The following is a 21787-nucleotide window of genomic DNA, read 5'->3' on the forward strand; positions in this document are numbered from 1 at the left end:
TTAATCAAGATCAATCAAGACTAGACATCTTTTTTTTTTGGAAATATAAATATACGTTTTTGCTACAATCTTACTCACTCTTGCTCACGCACTCTTACAATTATTCTTACTTATACTCACACTTTCTCTCTCTATCTCCCCATCTTTTTCTGTCTTTTATTTTGGTATGTTTGATAATAAATATAATTTTAGTGTATAATAGAAATTTATTCAAAGAATATAAAAACATTAACAGTTAATACATATTTGAACTTATATTTTTAAATTAATAGAATATGTCTAACCAAAATGAAAGCTATCCCACTCGACGCACTCCTGCTGAGAGAGAGATGACAAACTCTCTTGCCATCTTGCGTCGTGACATGACCACTGTCATGAAAGACGTTGCTGATATCAAAGCAAAAACTTTGAACACTCCTGTATCTGCTGTTTTGCAGAGTCAGCCAATGGCTTTAGTGCATGCTGTTGCTCCTGTGAGCATGGAAATGAATGTAGCTGGTTCTCCCACCATGGCTTCTGATGCAAAATCAGTCAACAAAACAAAAGCCTATGTATGTATCATACATATAGTAAATTATATCTTTAATAACTTACCAAGATTCAATAGAGACTTCTTCGGGAGCATTTATGGGACCCTAAGTTTAAGTCAAAACATTTGGCTGAAATTCAAGCCAACAATGGCAAGCCAAGGTGGAACACGACTGTCAACTTCAACCAGTCACCAAACACTGAGTTGACAGAAAACCTTGTTGCCTACTTGGAAAGAAAATTCGTAGGAGCAGGACTAAGAAAAAGTGATGTTCGTGACTTTGTCTACACGAACTTCACTAGCAGAAAGCGTGCAGCTAATAAATCTCAGGCTAAAAAGAAGTCAGACAATGCTTGCAACAGAAGGAGTAACCGCGAAAAAGAGGTAAGTTATACTTTATTTATTTATTATTTGAATAATTCTTATCTAAGTCATTAATTTAAAGCAAAAAAAGAAAACTAATTTAATATTTTCAACAGCACTTGAAACGTCGCAAAACAGCATACCAGTCTAACAAGACTGCTATTGATGACAAGATGAAAAGAGATTGCTCTGGTCTCATTATAGAAGAGGCTATGTCTGTTGGTGAGTCAGACGATGGCACTTTGCCTCATGTTTCTTATAGTGGGCTTCGTCTTTGTCGTCCAGGTTGGAGAAGTGATGAGATAATTAGTTTTTTTTAAAGCTGAAATATTTAATTTAGTTAATATATTATATTGTATTATACTGAATAAAATATTAATGTTTTTAATATAGTACAACCACTTCATCACACTTGTTGACAACAAAGTGGTAGCTGATTTAGGCTTAAATAGCCATCAATTGCTGTCACGTGCTTTTGGTGAAACTGTTGAAGGATCAGTCTCTGATGCAATTGCGTCACAGTTTCCTCAGTAGGCTCTTAGAAACGGGCCCTAAATAAAGTTTATATTTTTTGTTCTTTTTTCTTTATTCATAACGTCTTATACTTTAAATAACCAAAAAAATGCATAAAGAGGCATTACTTGTTCTTTGTTTTTTATTTAATTATTCTCATAAAAAATCATAGTGCATAATTATTCATAAAGGCTTCAGGCATAGTATTTTTTTGGCATAGGAATGACTAATATTCTTTCTTCATTCATATCAGTTACATCTACAGCAGTTGCAACCTCTAAGTGTATGCAATGTACAGGCAAGATGCTGTGATAATTATCAGTGGAGAATTCTGGCAAGCAGATTGCAATACCTTCATCTCTGTGTTCATTGTCATTTGTCAAATTATACCATCGTATGTATGCAAAAACATGCTGGTCTTGATGTAATGTTGATGCTTGGTGGTTTGGATGAAGAGGCAGAGTAAATGAATGTATAAAAAGATACTGAATTTTTCCGGTATATAGGCTTGAAGTTTCGCCATTGCTGCTACGGAAGAAAGCTTGAACGAGTGACCCACGCTTACCAGAACTGTTGTTCCCAATATATGTTTGGCCAAGAAGATCAATTGATTTCAATTTTGTGATTCGGTTATTTACAAAATATTGTGACAATCTGACATCGTGGTAAGAAATGAGATTGGGCATGACATAGACGATTTTATAATAATCTAACAATTGAGAATAATCAATATCACTCATTGTTGATTCTTTTAAGGACTGTAAAGGAAAGGTGGACGGGAAAAGTGGTTCATTGCCTTTGATAGGTGCTGCTCGACTTAAGGATGAGTCTACAAATTGTTGCAGTTGGAAAGGTTGTTGGTTGGTTGGAGCATAAGTGGCATAGGTTGTTATAGGTGCGGTCGTAGAGGTAAGTTTTTCGAAAAGAGAAAGGAATGGAATGAGGCTTGGATATGATAATGTATTTTGTACGTAATCAGCTTTGTATGTGTCTGCAGTGAATTTTGTTATATAGGTTGTTTCAAACCTGTCTTTTCTGTTTGTCTTGTTATTCTTTAACAAACCATTGTATCTCTCAAAACCAAAGAGCCAATAGCCATACACGGGTCCAAAATCACAAATTGTGTCATGAAGATGGAGGTGCAGGTACATGTTGCAGGTGAGGACTTTTGGTTCATATGTATCTTCACAAGATTGACAGAATTCTTGTAGATATCTGTGTGCTTGGTCTATTTCGATGAAACTGATTGACGGCTTTACAAGTATACGGTATGCTTTTACATAGTGCATCCAGCCATTGAACATATTGGACGGAAGAACTGGTTTTAGAAGCATGGGAGAGTACACCAATACCCAAGACTTCCACTTATCTGCTTTCATGTGAGAAAAGCCCTTTTCTATCTTCATTTTCAGCTTGGTATAGTTGCTGGGCAATATCATTGTTGCTGCAACTGTCTGCATTGCAAGCAGATCATTGTTTTTCATTTTCTTGATTTTTGTCCATGTTTCAATCATTCTCTTTGGTGTTCCCAGAAAAAGATTATGCATGGGATCAATGATCGTTCCATGTACTAGATCAAAGTATCTAAGGCAATACAACTGTGACCATCGAACACCATATTCGATCTTTAGCTGCTGCCTTTCTGAGGGTGTACTCGCACTATTCCACTCCTCAGCATGCACACGGTTTGCTCTATCACTTCAATGGTGCCACTGGTCCCAATCAAACCCACGGAAATCGACAGAAGGTGCCTGGTAGACGAGAAAATTAATTGTTGCATTTGTAACAGGCGCATATGCTGTTATGCACAGTGAACTCACTAGTCTTTCTGGCAGCAGGTATATTGCCTGCAACCATCAATAAGGCTGCACAAACTGTTGCACCGTCTGTTTGCTGGTAGGTAGGTATCTGTATTCCAAGATAGAGCTGTATCATTTCGTCAACTAATGGCTTGAGATAATGATTGATCTCTTCTGATTTTGGCTCTTTTGGTCCAGGCATGAGGCCAACAAGAATTGTATTTTCTGCTTTAAACCGCCCACTTCTAGGCAGATTGTTAATCACCAGGTAGATAGCACTGCAGGAATAGTTAGTACCATCGAAAGGCTGGAACCAGTTGATGTTTAATGTCAGCATCAATGAACGAGGATGCTCAACAAAAATTTCATTGTCATTGTCCTTCAAATCAGCCCAGGCTTCACCATTGTAAACATCACACAATGTATCAGTGATCTTGAATTCTTGGTTCCAGTGCATGATCTTTTGCTCGAAATCGGGATGGAGGAAAAGAATTTTAAGAGCACGTGTGAGAGACTGATATATATAAGACTTCTTTGCGACCAAACCACCAGACAATGATTGGACCATTAATTTGCAATTACAGGTGGTATGTGCACCAAGCTTTACGAAATCACAATTCAAAGGAGCAGGTACACTTTCCTCATATACCTTGTGGCAATCCTGACACACAACAAATCTCTTAATCCCTTTTGTCATGGCTGAGAATCCTGTCATGCTTTGGGGGCCAGAAAGACTCACGGGCAATTGGAAATCCTGCTCGTAAATTGATAAGAGCTTGTTGATGAACTCGATCAAGACAACAGCACCCTTATTGACCACATAGTGGGAAGCACACATTACCACAAAAGTAGCAATGAACCTGTGTACCGGATTTTCAGGCATATTTGGGGTGGCAATAGGATCTACTGTAAAAAAAAACAAAAAAAATTAACACCCCCTTTTTTCAGATTTTTCTTTTTTGGTTCTTTTCCTTGAATTTTTTTTGGGTCTTTTTTTTATTAGTTAATTAACACGGACTAACCTTCAGTATCAAATTTTTAGACTTCAATCTCAACAATATTCTCTTCATCGTCTTCACTTTCTTCACTGCCATTACTTTCTTTGTCATTGTCATTTTCATCACCATCACTACTTTTGCCATTTGACTCATTGCTAAAAGCAACCTCATTATCAGAAATTGCGGCCCCTTCCCAAACAGGTGAGTTGGTCTGACCGCCCATTGTTTCCATGGGTCCGGTTTGTTGGTTTGATGTAGCTACATATAGAATTCAATTTTTAGTTTACTTCTCTTTTTATCACAATTAACATTTCTTACTTTCAAAATCAATATCCATGAGATTTCTTTGAACAGATACATCTATTGAAATAAAACATTATATAAAATAACCAAAATGAAAATAAAAATGAAAAACAAAACATACTTCTTTCACTTCTTTTCATGTCTTCATATCTTGCTCTTTTATTGTGATGCTAGAGGGTTCGTATAGAAACAAAGCTGTAGCCTTGTTGATTATCGCTGCATTTTGTGCAATAGCACTTCTTATTATAAAGTTCAGAAGTAAAGGACATGGTGTTTATTTTGTTATAAATGTTAAGATAAAAGGGAAACAAGTGTTACATTTACTTTATTTGTTCAAACTTTATACTAAGGAGTTATCACAGAGCTTTTAGTGGGGTTACAGACTCAGACGACAAGTCAACCAGTGACTTGTTTAAAATAAAAAATCATTAGAACACCGAATTTTATAGGTAATTTTCACCAAAAAAATATGCTGCTCATTACAAAAAAATGATCAAAACAAAATATTTCTTTACATACAAGAGATTCTTTCAAATTCTTATAAATATATATATATATATATATGAATGTGAGTAGAAGCTTTAAAAGTATCTATATTTCTCTTATATTTATCAAAAAGCTGATATTGAATTGGATAAAGTATTATTCTTTAAGTATATGTTTAATTACATATAGCTGTTTGATCTAATAAAGTAGAATATAGCAAGGATGGTACCAGAAAATAATGGGAAGCTATTAAATTACTTAATAGCAGCATTAACTGAATATCATAAAAAGAAACAATATATATATTTTTTTTATTTTTACAATCATTGAAAGATTTGGGTTGAATTTTTAGACAAAAAGTTCAGAGTTCTTTGTCTTCTTCTTCGGTTTTCTTCTGCAAGTTTGACTGCTGTTTCTTCACTTACAGAATTGTCAACCATATATTCTTTAATACAATTGACAATTCTTTTACGTCTATTGAAGAACTGTTGATCATTGTTTCTCCAAGCAATGCCGTACCTCGTCTCCATCTCGTGTACGGAGACACAGCCAGAGAGTCCCACATGTCATTCTCTCCACAAGTCAGGCACCATCTGCACACCTCTGCTCATTCTATACCGAACAGGTATGTCTGGCAGCTGGGAAATTGGTCCAGAGTTGTTGGCCGGGACTGGAAGTGCTTGGACCTCTGTTGATCTAGCTCTACCTCTTTCCCCTCCATCTTCTTGAAGGGACCAAAGAGGGATTCTCCCAGATACCAAGTCGTCAATCTTCTGGTGAAGAACACCAAACTCCCGCAGAACTTTTCTGCGAAACCTGCTGTCTGCATTCTGCATGTCAGCCAACTTTCTGGCCACCAGAGGAAGTGCTCTCTGCAAAAAGATGTCAGTAGGCTCGACATCTGTCTCCACAAAAGCCTTGACTGATCTAAAACATTGACATGTAAATATATTAGAACTATTTTTTTCACTGTATTATATATTAGTTTTTTTTTAACTCTTGAACTCGATGTATTCAGGATCATGGAATACACCGTGCTGCCACAATGGGTGCCCTGGAGTTTTGCTCATCATTAACATAGAATCCTGTAGAAAAGTGATTCTTAATTGTTTCAGAAGCTCCAGAAACCCATGTGCAGCTGTGGTTTGCTGGTATGCTCCTGACGAAATCCTGTCATACCAAAAGTTTACCATTGGGAAAACCTTGTGCTGGAGTGACTCGGCTGGTTTCACTTGGGCTCTTGGCAAGTAGAACTGCCCCTCAGCTGACGAAAATCCAGCCATAGTACGCATCGCACCTCTCGGAAGATTGGTGAGGTATGCACCATTCATTGTGCTGCTATTCCAGCGACCCTGCCTTCTGATATCCAACTCGTTGGCACCACTCATGTCAGCCATTCTTGCTGATGATCCACAGGCAGCATAGGTCTTTGCTGTGAAAACGATTCCACAGGCCTTGAATGCCCTGTTGATTGCTTCAAGATGAGTGGAGTAAGGCATTTCCCTGGTTGGTTCCTGCCCAGATCGTAGCAACTTATGGTTGAACCATTCGTCAGATGTTTCAAAAGATGGAAACTGCTCACCATCAATATGCCATCTCCAGAAGAAATAGCATCTGAGTGCCATGAATGAACAAATCTCAACCTTGGAATTTCTCAAGCAGGCTGCAAGCTCAATTCGTCCGAACTGGTTCGTCTTTCCCTGCTTCAAGACCAAGACAAAGGCAGGGCATTCGGAAGGTCCTTCACGATCCAATATGACTGTCTGAAGGTCAGCGAATTCGGCTTTTCTTGCAGATTCGCCATGGAGCATACAAAAATGCGACAGGAGAAAAGACACTGCATTTCTCAGGTCACCTCTGCTTGATCTTGAGAAATAATAGCTAACAATGCTAGCAATCTCGTTCTCTGTGGTGTATCCATTCACCAGAGTTCCAAGGCCATGGTCCTGGTTTTCAGCATGACAGGCACGCTCATCATTGAACTTCATGTTGTCCAACAGCTGTATACAAGCCTTGCGAGGGTGAGAGTGGTTGTTCACACCGACTTTAACTTGCTTCTGATACATATCCACAATAGCAGCAAGATAGGCCATTGCAGTTCCATACTTGATGGTTTTTCCAGTGTCTCTTCTGTGGGTTCGGTTGACAACCTAACAGAAGAAAAGATAATTAATTCAATTACTTACAAAATATATCTCCAAACAACAGCAAAAAACTTACACAGTCTTTAAGAAACAAATGGAGCTTATCTCCATATACAGTGTAGCGATTTTTGAGGGGAATGCTCGAGAAAGCTTCATCACACCAATCTTTATACTCTTTTTGCTTAGAAGCATAGCTTCTCTTTGTGTTCTCTGGTCTGTTAACTTCAGCTTCGCGAGAAGTAGACACCTGGACCTCCATCATTCTAACATTCACATCAGAAGTTGTGGCGGAATAGCTAGGAGCGTTTGGGTTCATTTTGAGTATATATTAAAAGATCTGGAAAGATGAAAAGGTAGCACTTTTACATGCTACTTATATTAATGTCTTGCTAGAAAATTCATTGTAATTTATTATGCTTAGTAATACACACCTACTGACATTTCTTTCATTTGTGGTAATTTCTAACGGTACAGCTGTTTCTATTGGTTTAGAGTTCCAATTTTAAGTTGAACCTGTTAAGGCTCAGATTTGGGTGTACGAATTTGATATAAATGAGCCAAAAGTGGATTAGTGTAATGTTTTAAGTGTCATGATAAAATTTTAGATGGTACAAAAATCTGAAATGGGGGGAGAAGGGAAGAGAGCTGGAAAAGAAGAGATTTTATTGGACGAACCCCATTGGGAAAAATACTTTTTTTTTTGATAAGTCATTTTTTTTAATAGATTTTTGCAATGTTCATCAACATCCACCAGAACATGCCGAATTTTGCAACGTTGAGGAACTTTTGGTTATTGGAAGACCCGACGGACAAGTGAATATCAACAGCCTGAACGATGTTGATGTCATCTTTGTTGACTTCAACCAGGCCTCCAAGGGGCAGAACCACAATGTTGTTGTAATTTTCTGTTACCACGGCTGGGGTATAGATGCAATTTACATTGCTGTTCAGAACAATTTGGTACTTTTGCATAAAGAACGCCTTCCTCATTCTGTCTGCAGAGTCTCTTGCTTGAACGATCTTTACCTGACCAAGGAATAATTGACCATTTGATTGAAAAACACCTGCAAGTGTATCGCACAAAGTGGGAGTCGACAACCCGGAACTGTCACTGTTGACACGAGAACCAAAGAAATGGAGATAAAAGCCTGGGAAATTGACAGGGGCTAGCTTGACAAAATCACCAATTGAACTTCTCACAGATCTTGTTCCATTACCAGCTGGTTTCTCTACGACATACGATCCTCCATTACAAAGATGCCGACAGATGAATTGCTTGCCGAATCTTGTAGTGACGTCTCGAGAGGTGGAATGGCGGTTGGTCTTGAATAAATGTTCGCGGATGAACTTATTGAACTGTTCACTGTTTTCAGTTTCGTATTGCAGCACGGAACCGAAATGAACAATGTCGTCAGTGATATGATGCAGAAGGTGGACCTTTGGCTTGAACGTGAAGTCTTGCTTAGAAAATCCTTTTTGGAGAATCTGGACATCCAGTTGAAAAAGCAGATCCGTTACATCAGTGACAGCGTGTTTTATCTGGGCAATATAGTAGTCGAAGCACCGGTTGACTCCACGCATGTACACCAAAGACGACAGGCGGCCTAATGCATGCAAGGCTTTAATGAACAAACTTCCCAATTGTTTGTCACTAAAGAGCTTGCTCATAATTCCAGGCAGGACTTGAATCAATTCCTTGAAATCGCGTCCAATGAACAAACCAGTGTGGTGAAGCTTGTTCCTGAATGTTCGGCTGTAACTCTTACAAGACTTGTAAGAGTTTAGAGCTTCCTGGAGTCTCCCCTTTTCACTTGTAGTCAGCATCTTCTGTTTCCAGAGAAAAGTCATCAAGTATTTCGTCAGGCCAAGAGGAATAATGTGGAGAATTTTGACAGGCATGTCTTTGGTAGGGTCAAAGGCTTCGAATCTAAGAAATTCCTCACTTCCATTCTTGATATAACTCAATTCGCACCCATTGAGATATAGCTCTGACTGGGAATCGGCATTGGCAAAGGCGCACAAGAAATCCCTCGTTCTTTCTTCTGACCCACAGTGGTCAACTGGAGAATATGGCGGAGCGTCAGGGATGGAACCCTGTTCAATACGAGGCGAAGGTATGAGGCATTTTCGGCAAAACTTCTTGGCAGATGTTCCCTTATGCATGGCAAGCTGAGATTGATGAGGGTTGTCACTCATAAAGAGCAACAGGGGCGCAACGACAAGAACTACTTCACCATGATCATCAGAATACATCTCAATACCTTTCTCCAGCCTAATGAGGTCATTGACAATAGGGGGCAACATCTCAACGGCATTCAGTGTATGATTCGAGGTACAAATGAAAAGAGCATTTTCTCGTTTGTTTCTCGTCTCAAGTAGCAACGCAGCAAAGTACATTAAGTAACTGTCATACTTGTTGTACTGCTTTGTTGAATTACCGGAGGTATCGTCGGAATAGAGATTAAGTGGGCAGACAACCACTTTCATCAAACCAGAGCCTGGAAGTCTCACTGCAAAAAAATGCCCGATTCCCATACGTGATGGGATGTAAAATTCGGTGGACAGAAAACCCAAATTTGTAGTGCAGGATTTTTTTTGTAGAATAAGCATTGCAATTTTTTTAAAACGATTCTATTGGTCATAGAGCACCGAGTAGCATAAAAAAATACAATAATAAACTTAAATTGAATGAAATAAACTGTACCTGAATATATATTTATCTTCTTTACTGTTTAAAAAATAATATTATTTTAATAATTATTAAGCAATGGCACCAACCCGTAAATCAAACAAAACAAAAGAATGCAAATGTTCTGTTTGCAAGACAAGATTCGGAGGATCAGATACAGTGTCTGTACAGACATTTAATTTTCATAAAAGAAGAGACAATGCTGGAATGAACATCTTTCGTAATAGATGTAGGGAATTTTCTTTTATGTTTTAATTATATTTATATTTATATTTTCGATTTAATAACATATGTAATGTAGTGATTATTAAGAGATCAGTCGAAACTACTGTAAGCTATGTTCCTGAAGTTATCAACAATGATGAACAGAACTCGGTGGCCATAGACAATGATTATGATATGGATTATGACTTTGATGGTAAAAATATATATTTTTATTTTTATTTTTATTTGCTCTAACTTCTTTTATGGTTCCGGTAGAAATGGACACCAGTATAGAAGTAGACATTGAGACACAAGAGCCTATTCGAGTCTTATCTCTCTCAGAATCCGATACTGTCTTTGGTTATGAGAATGAAGAGTTTAACTCTGATCTTGATTCTGACGGTTGCGAAGACGATTCCAGTGAGGATGACATGCTTGATAGTGAAGGTTTGCACACTTTCATAATGGATATTGGGTTCTGCTGTATAAAATAATAGAAATTAATTTTTTTTAAAAAAGACAACTTTCCTGAATTCAACTCAGAATTGAGTTTCATCCATCGTTTTATCATACAGGTCCTTGCACTATTTGTATCCTTGTACGTCATCGATGAAGGCGCCATTCTTCTCATTGCCATCATGAACAAAATACTCGAGCTTTTCAGAGATCCATTCCGTCTCCCAGTTAGCATCCCTGGTCTCAAAAGCATGGCAGGATTCAATACCTTTACAGACGGTATAAAGAAATATGTTTCTTGTAGCGAATGTCACAGCATATATGAGAACAATGAATCAACACCCCGCTTCTGTATCTTTGATAAATTTGGGAATAACTCAATGTGCGGTAATAGTTTGTTCAAGTCGGGAAATCAGTCGTCCATTCCAAAAAGAACATATGTGTATCACTCTGTTCAGAATTCGATCAAAGCTCTCTTTTCTCGGCCTGATTTTGAAACCCAAATCGACTCGTGGAACCGTAGCCTGAAGGCTGAGAATACTATGTTCGATGTGTAAGATGGCTTGATGTGGAAGGATTTGAAAGACACCAATGGAATTCCCTTTGTTCATGGCAACCGCTCACTGATGTTGACCTTAAACATTGACTGGTTCCAGCCATTCGACGGTGTGACATATTCGTGTGGTGCAATTTACCTGGCTGTAAACAATCTTCCTCGAAGTATAAGATTCAAGAAAGAAAATGTCATTCTCGTTGGGTTAATGGTATCTCCTTATTTTATCCTACGGAGAGTTTGAATTTTGAAAATCCGTTGAGGTAGTGACAGGTTTTACTTTTGGTAAATTCAATTAGAATTGTATTTGTTTATATCAATCAGAAATATTTTTTCTTGTACTTTTAAGATCTTTTAATGATATATATTTATTATTTTTATTATTATCTCTGAGTATTCAAGTTTCTAAAATATGAAGGGTTCTCACTTCTATATTCATCCATCAACCTCACAGCATCTGCGAGTGCTCTTTTTATAAGATCTGCCTTTGTTTGATCTAAGCCAGGAATTGTCTTCAAAGTTTGAAGATCTTCAAAGCCGTGATGCATCGTTGCAGAATAAGCTGCAATTTCGTCAAAGACATATACACCTCTATCTTCAGCAGTACCTCCACTCTCTAATTCCTCCTCTACTTCTTCCTCAACTTCGTTCTCGTTTGCATTTACAGCGTCTTGTCGGTTCAATACCACTCCTGCTATCTCCCGTTGCTCGATGAAGCTGAATTTTGCCCCACAGTAACGCTTCAACAAATGTGAATGCTTGCATGGGATCTGGCGGGTCAGAAAGTTCGGGCAGGTGCAGCTTTGTATCAAGTCATTTGATATATTGACGGTATACCACTTATCTTCTGTTACGAAAGATCTTATTTGCCACTCACCATTATAATCATCCATGCTGTTACCAGTCTCACCCAAAGGGTTGAGAATCATGGAAGGGAGCATGTCATTTTGGATTTTTGAAGCAACAAAAGAATTTCTTGCTAACTCATTATCAATGGGACCCATCTTACCATTGTTGAAGTGAATACGCTCAACCTCTTGTTCAAAATAGAACTCCACATCATTTGTCAAGATAAAAATTAGTCGATCCAATCTTCTGATGCGTGCACGACCAAAGTAGATTGTCTTGAGTTGATTGTGCCATGATTCTACATAGTTGTTTGTCACATATCTCTGATGTTGTTGGCTAATGTACGGGCGCCCCCATCTTCGCAACAATTCTTCGTTCTCGGTCCATTTCTTCTCAAAATATTTCAAAAACTGAGGTTGATCCTGAACCATCAGTTTAAAATCTTCAATTGCTCTTAGGAACACGTCTTCGTTTGACTCGATGAGAATGTGTCTCAGGTAGTTCTTCAGTGCAGTCTTATAATTCCCAAGTTGTTCTGATGTATAAGAGGCATTAAGTTTAATCTTGCTGTCAAGGTTGTGCTGCCAAGCGCGAAGAACATGAAAATCACAGTAGTGAATTGTAGCATGAGGTAATGCTTCTTTGATTGCATTAACCTCCATAATGCTACAGTCAATGGTAATATTCATTGGTACGAAGCTGCTCTTGATGCGAAGGTGGTCAAGCCAAAGTTTGATGGGTATGGCTGTCTGGTTGTTTGTCACCATGTATGCAACAGGGAATCCCTTTCCTGTTTGAGGATGGCGAGTGACCAAAGTATATAATACTTCGTCGCTTCTGGACGAAATGGAATGGGTGGCATCGAGACAAAAAGATTGCGAGATTCTCATGATTGAAACTTGCATTGGTGATTGAAATCCAAAGGCAAATTGTTTTTTACCGTCATTATAAACAGAAAGATTGATTTCAAAAATGCAATAGTTTTGTTCTGCTAGCTTTACATTTAACCAGATGGAAATAGATGCATTTTCATCAGAAGCAAACATATATAACAAAGTAGTCATCTATTTTATATACGAGTATTTATTTGATATATAAATATTAATTTAATACGAAAGCTCTGTTATATTCATTGACAAACCTTTCTCATTCTGTTGTAAATTTCTTCATAATTAGGCTTTCTAACGCCAACTCCCCAACTATCAATCTGTCTAAGAACTGAAATTCTTGTACTTCTACAGCTGCTGCCACTTTTCAACTGATCTTCAATAATCTTTATGGCTTCAGAAGGCAAAGGAAGAGTTCTGACTTCGTCCCAGTCTCCAGGAACATGGTTTACATGTGCCCTTGTTTGGCAAAATGTAACAACATTGGGGTTGTCGAGATGCTGTATGATTTTTAAGGCAGCTGTACAAGAGCATGCCTTCGTATCTTTCTGGGCAAGACGTAATTGGCGGTTTGTTATATATTGGCCAGCACGGTGGCATTTTTTAGTCTCTCCAAAAACTAAACCTTTTCCAGAATATTTATGCTTTTTATTCCATTTTGTTGAGCATAAGACATTGATTCGCTCCAGACACTTTTCCCATTCACTAGCTTTTACTAATATTGTCGAATTCAAAGGAAGCATCTTGATTCCTTCCAAAGGCGAGTTGATCAAGACTTGTTGAATGGTGGAAATATCATAAATAGTGTTGTTTATATTGTTGTTAGACATAATTGAAGTTTGTTTTTAAGAAAGAGGGAAGTGATTATTTGTTAAAAAAAAATGCCATGTGTGGGATGCAAAAGCCACTGTCTGCCATTAAAGTTAGAAAGCCACAGGACTAAATTAAATACTAATTCAAACTCTCCGTAGGATAAAATAAGGAGATACGGTTAATGCCAGGTCCAAAAGAAGCAAAAACATCCGAGATAAATTCGTACCTCAGACCTCTGGTTGACAAATTAGAAAAGTTGTACAAGGGAGTCAGAGTCCAGACATATCAATGCCCAAATGGTACCACCATCCGCGCTGCTCTGTTTATGGTTGCCTGCGACATCCCTGCTGCCCAAAAAGTGTGTGGATTCACGTCCCATACCAGTACAAACGCATGCCACAAATGTAATTGTCAATTCTCCCAATTAGCTGGAACGAGCTCTGTCGATTATTCTGGATTTGATTTCTCAAAGTGGCTCCTTCGCACTAAGAATGATAATTGTAAGGATGCTGAGGTCTGGAGGAATGCAACCACTGAAGCTGAGAGACATCGTCTTGAAGTTGAAAATGGTGTTCGCTGGTCCGAACTGCATCGTCTCCAGTACTTTGACGTTGTCCGCTGCACGATCATTGATCCAATGCACAATCTCTTCTTAGGCACAGCCAAGAGGATGATGGAGAAATGGGTTGCAGATGGTCTAATTGACAATAAAAAACTCGTTGCCATGCAGAAAATCGTTGAAAACATGACATTGCCGCCTGATTACACCATGCTAAGATCAAAGATTTCAAAGGGATTTCCCTTTATGAAGGCAGACGAGTGGAAATCGTGGTGTCTGGTATACTCTCCAGTGGTTCTACAAGGCGTACTACCAAAGCAAAAGTTTGAGAATTGGATGTTTTTTGTGAATGCCTGCCGTTTCCTTACCAAGCCAAATGTTTCCAAAGATGATGTACAGTCAGCACACATAGCACTTGAGAAGTTCAGTAAAGGTTGTGAAAGGCTGTATAGCAAGGATCTGTTATCTCCAAACATGCATCTCCATCTTCATCTTTGCGACACAATCAAGGACTCTGGGCCTGTTTATGGGTACTGGCTCTTTAGTTTCGAGCGATACAACAGCGTCCTAAAGAATATCAATACCAACAGAAGGAGCGGCTTTGAAATGACATACATGAAAACATTCATTGAAGATACCCGTAAAGGCGATTTTGTTCGCAATTTCTTGAAGACATCTGGTCCATTCAATTTCTCCAGCATCTTCGATAAATTGGTAACTGGTTATAGTCCTGCTGATTCTACAACTAGCACCGCCTTGTACAATTGGTTCTCTCTACCAGACTTTCTTGATGCTGCCAAAAATCCGAACTTGTCAATTCGTGGTAACGAGCCTTTGCCACCATCAGCGCTGCCCTTGCAAAAAAAAGCATATGAGATGATGCCAAGACAGGAGTATGATTGTTTGGTAGGATATTACCAAGCTGTTTACAACGATCCCACCATCTCCAGTTGCAAAGACGTGATTCAAGATACAGCTTTCGTCAATGACTGGATCGAAATGCTCAAATCCGTCAACCTCCTTGGACAGACATTCAAGGGAAGTAGAGGTACGAATGGAAGAGGATCATATATACAAGCAATGTTCATAGAAGGTCGAAACGAAGCAAAGTATGCGTATGTCAGAGAGATTCAGTACCTATTTGTTCATTCATTTAGTCCACTTGTTTCTACTCCACATCACAGAACACCCCAAAGTAGCCAACATACATTTGCTTATGTAAAATGGTACAAGGCTTCCAAGGAGACAAGTAGAAAAATTGCAGGCGTAGAAATATGGGATGTCGCGTTTTCTTTGCCTGACTTTCAAAGCATCTTGCCAGTGCACCGAATTCTCCTTCCTGTTGCAATTGTTGACCATACAACATTACGAAATATCAGCAAAAAACTTATTGTTCCTTTGCCTAGAAAACTTTACTTTTAAAATATATAATTATCCCTTCTTTTCTTTCTAATAATATTATTCAATTTTTTTAATATGACAGTGAAAAAAGAAGAGAGCAAATTGTTTGTTTTTATTGGTTTTGAATTGCCCAGACAGGAAGGATCGCAGTCAGGTGACCGGGGACAGGAGTGACCACAATGGTTTTTAGGTATCTGGGCATTCTTTGCTTTGATTGTGGTGTTACAATCTTCTTGTCATTCTCTGCTGCCAAGAAATCAATGAACTGAATAAGCCTATTCAGCTATGTATAATTAGTTAGTTTATTTCTGTACAGTCATCTTTTTATAGAAATATATTATAGTGTACACCTTTAAAAAAAATTACCTCAGCACTTCTCCAACTAGGACGAGCAACCTGCAAAACCCACACATGGATTATAGGAGTGACGTCCTCATCTTCCGATTCACCATCAGACATCACACTCTTCTCGAGGAGATGCAAGTATGCCATCTCATCAGGGTTACCTGGCTTGTATCCCATCTTAGTGTCAATTGCTAGCCAATTGTTAATGTAGGTATCAACACGACGCAAGTGAATCTAGATATATTTTAAAATGATTAGAACAGAATGCAAAATATTTAATTTCTTTTTTTTGTTTGTAATTTTACCTCAATGCGACGGCTGTTGATACGATTATTGCGCCTTTTGGAAGACACTTGCTCGGGGGTTGCGTTGACAGCACGAAAACATGTCTTGTAATTGTTTTTTATTTTCTGCACTATCATATCCTCCCAGAACCCAGCTGTGCGAGGCTGGGCAACGATATACTGTCGGAGGTAATTAATCACCTCAACATTGTCAGGATGATCGATCCTCTCATCCATGTTCCATCGCCTGCGGCTTTTGTTTTCAGCAACAAGCTCAGGATCATTCGAACGGAAGTTTCTCGCCCACATTCTCCCATTGATGAGATTCTATATGATTATTATTATTATTATTTAGGTAGTGTGTTAAAGCATGAAGTCAGAAAAAATCATACCAGAACAATTGCATGCATTTCGCCTTTGGTGTGTCTATTTGTAGACACATTGGCAGCAGTTACTCCCTGAGTTACAGAAGATGCAACAAGAGCTTGCTGGGGAATGGCTTGGTTGTGAGCATCGACCGGAAAACGAATTCCAGTGTTGGCTTCGACAGTACAATCGTACATCATGTTGATGGCTGCCATAACCTGCGTTAGGGACTCGACAGTCATTCCAGGAGCCTCTGCCCCACTTGGACCAGCTGCAAGTGGCGATACTCTTGGAGCAATCTCACGTTGCTCAATCCGGCCGGCAGCAACACGGTTAAGTGTTCCTTGGGCATTCTGTTTGCCTTTGCGTCCTGATTTTCTAGTGGCATTGGAAGGCATGCTACAGATATTTACATATTTTTTAAAAAATAAATAAATATAAATAAATAAAGCATATATAGAAGAATATTATGAAATATTATTTTAATTATACAAACATACATGGTAAAGCACAGTAATAGTATGTGAGGTTTCTAATAAAATGTGAGGGAGGATATAATAATCTGGCAAATAGAAGTAGTATTTATATGTCCCAATACTTCTTGGGTGTACAGCAACAAAAGAAAAAATTATAGGGACACACGTTTTAAATTATAATAGACCCTAATAAATTCTGAGAACAGAATGAGCTTATTCACTACTCTTACAATTTGTTTTTTTATTTTTCTTTTTTTTTATTTTCTTTTTTTTTGTTCTCTCTCTTTCTCTTATACTGTTTACTTTTGCTTCTTTTTCTACACTATGGTAAATACTTAATATTTTCTTTTTACTTTATTTTACATGATTATTAACACTAAAAAACTTCTATCGTCTTTATTATGTAGGGCTTCCTGCACGAGTTAACATAACACACTGGCTTACAAAGGTGAATAAGAAAGCAAACAACTTTTATTGCGCGATGCTAATCATCAGCTTATTAATCTTTAGATGCAAAACAATGATGATGACAACCATCAAAAGCTAATGATGAAAATAAACATGGTAAGCTTTAATAGAATATCTTCTAATCACTTATATTAACGTTATACTTTCTTCATTATCATTTTGAATTTATTAGATTTTCTCTATCTCTCTTTTGCACGCACGCATTAAAAGGATGCCAAAGAATCACTTTTTCTGGTAAGAAAGACTTTATAATTATTATTCTCTCATACTAATCATATTTTTTCCCTTTCTATTAGGAATACTTGGAGTACATCAACAATTATATAAATGCTATCCGTAGCAATATGATCCTCTATTTCCAAAGAATAAATCTGGTCTGTACACACATGTTTTGAAAATGACAAAATCGATTTTGGTCATCCCAAGATTCTGCCCCTTCCCTTAATATTCAAAGAGGTATTGCAGTATTCCCATTTATTTATCCCGAAAGGTAAGAGATATTATTAATGATCAAAGTAGAATCGCAGTACCCAAAATCAAGAACCCAAAACCGAGAATGCAAAACAAAGACCCAATGTCAAATGTCTGGATCAAATGCCCAGACCAAATGCCAACTATCCAAGGCCGATTATTAGAGAACCTATTTTGAGATTTTTTTAATAAAATAAAATAAAAACCCATTTGTAAACTATTTCCCATGAACTATTTTTAAATAAAAGTACAAGAAGTATATTTTTTGATCAATCAAATAATGAAATTCAAATTGTAAATGGAGTACCCGTCCAATAAGATTGATACTTGCCAGAAGATAGTTGAGCTATCATCAGAAGATTGTTGAAATATACACCTTCTTGAATGAGTCCGAAACAAGAATAAATAGGCAATACACAAAATAAATGTAACGTTTTACTAGAAAAAAAAAACTTGGAATTCAATTAAGGTTTCGGATATAATGAGATATAACAGAACTCTATGACCGCGCACAGACCCATTCTATCCATAGAATCTAGGTGTTTAATATTTAGTAGCTAGTTTTCCTATCATTCTGAGAATTGTTGTATAATATTCGGAATGTATTTCAAAAATCACACAGAATTTTACATCCTATCACGTATGGGAATCGGGCATTTTTTTTGCAGTGTCTTCTCTTGAATTCTTCAACACGGGATTTGTTGAGCCACAAGTCAGATTGAACACCAGTAAGAGCATAGGTGACAATTTTGGCAGGGCAATAAGAAACAGAGAAACCACGTCCGAGGAAAAGATCACTGTCTTTTTGAACAGTAGACATAATCCTATCAACTTCAATGGTATACTTCAGGGTAGAGACAGCAAAGTTCGTAGAGTTTCCAAACCGCAGGAAGTGTGTATCATCAGGATGGTTCAGCCGAGGATCGTGGCCACCATAAACCTGGAACGCATTGGCAAGTATTGATCCATCCTTGGTGAAGAACTTCTCAAGGAGATACCAGTTCGGGGAGCCTTGGACTTTGACAACATCACCCACCCAGTAGTCCATTCTGTTTGAAGTGATCATCGGGTGCTGGAGCAATGGGTTCTCCTTCCACTTTTCGCCTTGGTTGAGATTCAACCACTGGTTTTCTGTGAAGTCAGGAAGGGCCGAGATTTGAGATGATTTTCCAGGACATGTCATGGTAAACTTGATGTAATCGGACGGTTTGTTCATCCAAAGTACATGTCGTTCATTGTCTTGGTTCACAACATCGAAACTGGCAGTAGGAAAAACAGGGATCTGGTTCTTTTTCTGCTTGTGATAGTTAATCACAGCATTTGGTGTCGGAAAATCTAGTGCTACTCCAGATTCTTCACGGACGTCCAAGACCATCTTCATGGCAAACATTATCTTCTTGATAGATCTTTCTGAGGCAAGATCTTCATTGCCGTAGAAGAGAGCATGTAAGATAAACTCTACTTTCGATTTAAACGGACGGGTGGGTCCAGTAAAAATGTCAGCAAAGTCATCGGGCCGGTACAATGTCTGTCTGCTGCTGTCTTCGTTTGAGTAGGCATTCATGGCATGAGAAAGAGATTGGAAGGTTCTCATTTCTGCTGCCATTCTAGCGATATGATCCTGGCTATCATATTCTACTCTGGTGTCCGTGTCTTCGTCATCAGTGGTCTCATCATAGTCATCTGATGAATCACTGTTCAGCAAAAAAAAACAGGTTATTATCTATTTCAATATTGCATTACTAATTTTTACTTACGATAGAATGTGATCATCACTATATTCGTCTTCGTCAGAGATTTCATGGCCATATGTGTCCTGAGGGTTTTCAATAATAAATTCCATTGGGGCAGGTTCATTATTACTGTTCAGGTTGGTAGTGGCAGTGGCAGTGCTTGCAGAAGAAGAAGGGCCATCAAACATAGCAGGTCTAATGTTAAGGTATACTCAATTTCAGCTTTACATTACATAGTATTTTTCATCCTACTTTTAGGATTAACTTACCTTCTTTTTAGAAGTTTCTCATACTCCCCCATTTCGTTTGGATGTTTTTTTGTATAATGTCTTCTGAGGCCTTGCAAGGACCCTAACACTCTTTCGGTTTCGCAGACGGTGCACACAAATGTTCGGTTGTCTGTAGCCGTCGGTGTGAGGAATGTGTTCCTCTTTGTTGTGAAGTGATTTTCCATGTTTAAAAATCTTTGGAACGAAAGATGTAGAAAAGCATAAACTAATTCGAGGTACCATATCTTTAATCATGCAAAAAATGACTGCTAAAAAAATCATGTGAAATAATGTGAGCTAATTTTTTTTTGTTTACTTGTTTCCTTCTTTTTCTTTTTTTTTCTCATGACTGAAAAGTAAGTTTCAAACGTAATCTAACAAGATGATAGCGTCCATCATACCGAACACCCTCAGTAAGTAATATATTTATTATGCCCTACTTCATATTGATACTAATATATATTTTTTATTAGATTCTATGGAGATTCCAACATGAGATTGTATTAGGAAGTTACTTCAAACTATGCCAAGCTGTCTGTCGTGGTATTATAGGGTATCTACTCCTAACATAACTAAACAAGCAGTCTTTTCCTTTACTTTTGTTAATAACTTTACCCTCATCTCTTTAGGTAAGTCTCATATATCACTGTCTGTCTAGTATAAAAAGGTAATTTACTATATTATTTACTTCAAAGGTCATAACACTAATACTGTTTCTGTTTAATAGTCGTTCTTCTTTACTTTTACCATGTCTATCTCCCAATCTATTGCATAAGAGAGGCTGCTACACTAGACTAGCTACTAGTATATAGAACGCGTAATCCTAGTACTATTTTTTATTGAAACCAAAATAAAAAAAAAAATTTGAAACATTTTTTTTTTAAACATTTTTTGAAACTCTATAATTGCAATTATTAGACCCCCCATTTTTCAGATTTTTTGTATCCATCCTTTTTTCCATTCACGGTAAATTCGAGCGGACACTTCATATTCCGCTTTAGGAAATTTTAGTCAGGCCAACTTTAAATCTAGCTTGGACATTGAGTTTAAAAAAATCTCAGTGGGTGTGTAGGTGACTAAGAGAAATTCCGACATTAAGATATTGCTGCACTTATATATGAGAAACAAGACAAGTACTTAATAAAAGAAACCTGCTTCTTCATCAATATGTTAAAGAACATATATAAAAATATAATGATAATTTTTTAGATGTGTGTAAAAAAACCAAATTTTTAATAAAGTTTTATTAGGCTGCATATAACTTATGGAAAAAATAATCGTGGTGACCTTCATTGAAAAGAAATAATTATTTTGGGTGGGAACCTAAGATATTGGCTGTTATTCCAGTGTCGGTCATTAAAAATGAATGTCCAGAGAAATCTTTAGAAATCCTCACCCCTTGATAATAATAATAATAATAATGATAAAATAACTTGGATAGTTATTATATCCGAGCCAATAGAGAATTACAACATGACTTTATGAATATGTACACCAAAAAACATGCTGAGATGAAAAATTGCTCTAAATATCCACATGTAACCATGAACCTTCACACAAGGGTATTCAGGGTCATTTCTCCAGTGAATGTTACTATTGAGGATAATCCCAATAATTGATATTTGGGGATTATATAAGTAGTGTGAGAATATGATATGTTAAGATAGTTATAATAGATAGATTTAGCTACGTAGGTGTTGTGACTGTTAGAGCATCTGCTTCTAACATCCCTCTTGTTAGACTGAGCTTGTCGGTTGAAATTATGGTTTCATTCTTAAAATATGGACATTGATAAGTTTGTTTGAAATTCTTGATTGAATTGCTAATTG

General features: G+C 37.5%; 10 protein-coding genes across 10 annotated transcripts; 4 read left to right on the plus strand and 6 right to left on the minus strand.

The window, feature by feature from the left end:
* Positions 1–275: 275 nt before the first annotated feature.
* PHYBLDRAFT_143955 (hypothetical protein) lies at positions 276–1426 on the plus strand (the record flags this gene model as incomplete). Its single annotated transcript, XM_018431109.1, has 4 exons — positions 276–551; positions 608–913; positions 1009–1143; positions 1286–1426. 4 exons carry the CDS (start codon positions 276–278, stop codon positions 1424–1426), a joined length of 858 nt encoding a protein of 285 aa, XP_018293745.1.
* Positions 1427–1599: 173 nt separating this feature from the next.
* On the minus strand, positions 1600–4087 carry PHYBLDRAFT_166934 (hypothetical protein; the record flags this gene model as incomplete). The annotated part of the gene is made up of 2 exons (XM_018435532.1): positions 1600–3003; positions 3770–4087. 2 exons carry the CDS (start codon positions 4085–4087, stop codon positions 1600–1602), a joined length of 1722 nt encoding a protein of 573 aa, XP_018293746.1.
* A 1227-nt stretch (positions 4088–5314) lies between these two features.
* On the minus strand, positions 5315–7451 carry PHYBLDRAFT_166935 (hypothetical protein; the record flags this gene model as incomplete). Its single annotated transcript, XM_018435533.1, has 4 exons — positions 5315–5436; positions 5593–5918; positions 7098–7141; positions 7212–7451. The coding sequence occupies 4 exons, from the start codon at positions 7449–7451 to the stop codon at positions 5315–5317; spliced, it is 732 nt and encodes a 243-aa protein (XP_018293747.1).
* A 401-nt stretch (positions 7452–7852) lies between these two features.
* PHYBLDRAFT_166936 (hypothetical protein) lies at positions 7853–9745 on the minus strand (the record flags this gene model as incomplete). The annotated part of the gene is made up of 1 exon (XM_018435534.1): positions 7853–9745. One exon carries the CDS (start codon positions 9743–9745, stop codon positions 7853–7855), a length of 1893 nt encoding a protein of 630 aa, XP_018293748.1.
* Positions 9746–9902: 157 nt separating this feature from the next.
* Positions 9903–11281, plus strand: PHYBLDRAFT_143959 (hypothetical protein; the record flags this gene model as incomplete). Its single annotated transcript, XM_018431110.1, has 5 exons — positions 9903–10044; positions 10126–10242; positions 10305–10475; positions 10548–11003; positions 11043–11281. 5 exons carry the CDS (start codon positions 9903–9905, stop codon positions 11279–11281), a joined length of 1125 nt encoding a protein of 374 aa, XP_018293749.1.
* Positions 11282–11420: 139 nt separating this feature from the next.
* Positions 11421–13603, minus strand: PHYBLDRAFT_166938 (hypothetical protein; the record flags this gene model as incomplete). Its single annotated transcript, XM_018435535.1, has 2 exons — positions 11421–12950; positions 13028–13603. 2 exons carry the CDS (start codon positions 13601–13603, stop codon positions 11421–11423), a joined length of 2106 nt encoding a protein of 701 aa, XP_018293750.1.
* Positions 13604–13767: 164 nt separating this feature from the next.
* Positions 13768–15567, plus strand: PHYBLDRAFT_143961 (hypothetical protein; the record flags this gene model as incomplete). The annotated part of the gene is made up of 1 exon (XM_018431111.1): positions 13768–15567. The coding sequence occupies one exon, from the start codon at positions 13768–13770 to the stop codon at positions 15565–15567; it is 1800 nt and encodes a 599-aa protein (XP_018293751.1).
* Positions 15568–15658: 91 nt separating this feature from the next.
* On the minus strand, positions 15659–16939 carry PHYBLDRAFT_143962 (hypothetical protein; the record flags this gene model as incomplete). Its single annotated transcript, XM_018431112.1, has 4 exons — positions 15659–15829; positions 15913–16125; positions 16197–16502; positions 16568–16939. The coding sequence occupies 4 exons, from the start codon at positions 16937–16939 to the stop codon at positions 15659–15661; spliced, it is 1062 nt and encodes a 353-aa protein (XP_018293752.1).
* Positions 16940–18563: 1624 nt separating this feature from the next.
* On the minus strand, positions 18564–20143 carry PHYBLDRAFT_166941 (hypothetical protein; the record flags this gene model as incomplete). Its single annotated transcript, XM_018435536.1, has 3 exons — positions 18564–19650; positions 19714–19884; positions 19959–20143. 3 exons carry the CDS (start codon positions 20141–20143, stop codon positions 18564–18566), a joined length of 1443 nt encoding a protein of 480 aa, XP_018293753.1.
* A 160-nt stretch (positions 20144–20303) lies between these two features.
* Positions 20304–21577, plus strand: PHYBLDRAFT_166942 (hypothetical protein; the record flags this gene model as incomplete). The annotated part of the gene is made up of 6 exons (XM_018435537.1): positions 20304–20314; positions 20432–20458; positions 20511–20587; positions 20877–20924; positions 20960–21026; positions 21400–21577. The coding sequence occupies 6 exons, from the start codon at positions 20304–20306 to the stop codon at positions 21575–21577; spliced, it is 408 nt and encodes a 135-aa protein (XP_018293754.1).
* Positions 21578–21787: the final 210 nt, after the last annotated feature.

This window comes from Phycomyces blakesleeanus, assembly GCF_001638985.1.
Source record: "Phycomyces blakesleeanus NRRL 1555(-) unplaced genomic scaffold PHYBLscaffold_7, whole genome shotgun sequence".
Lineage (NCBI taxonomy): Eukaryota > Fungi > Mucoromycota > Mucoromycetes > Mucorales > Phycomycetaceae > Phycomyces > Phycomyces blakesleeanus.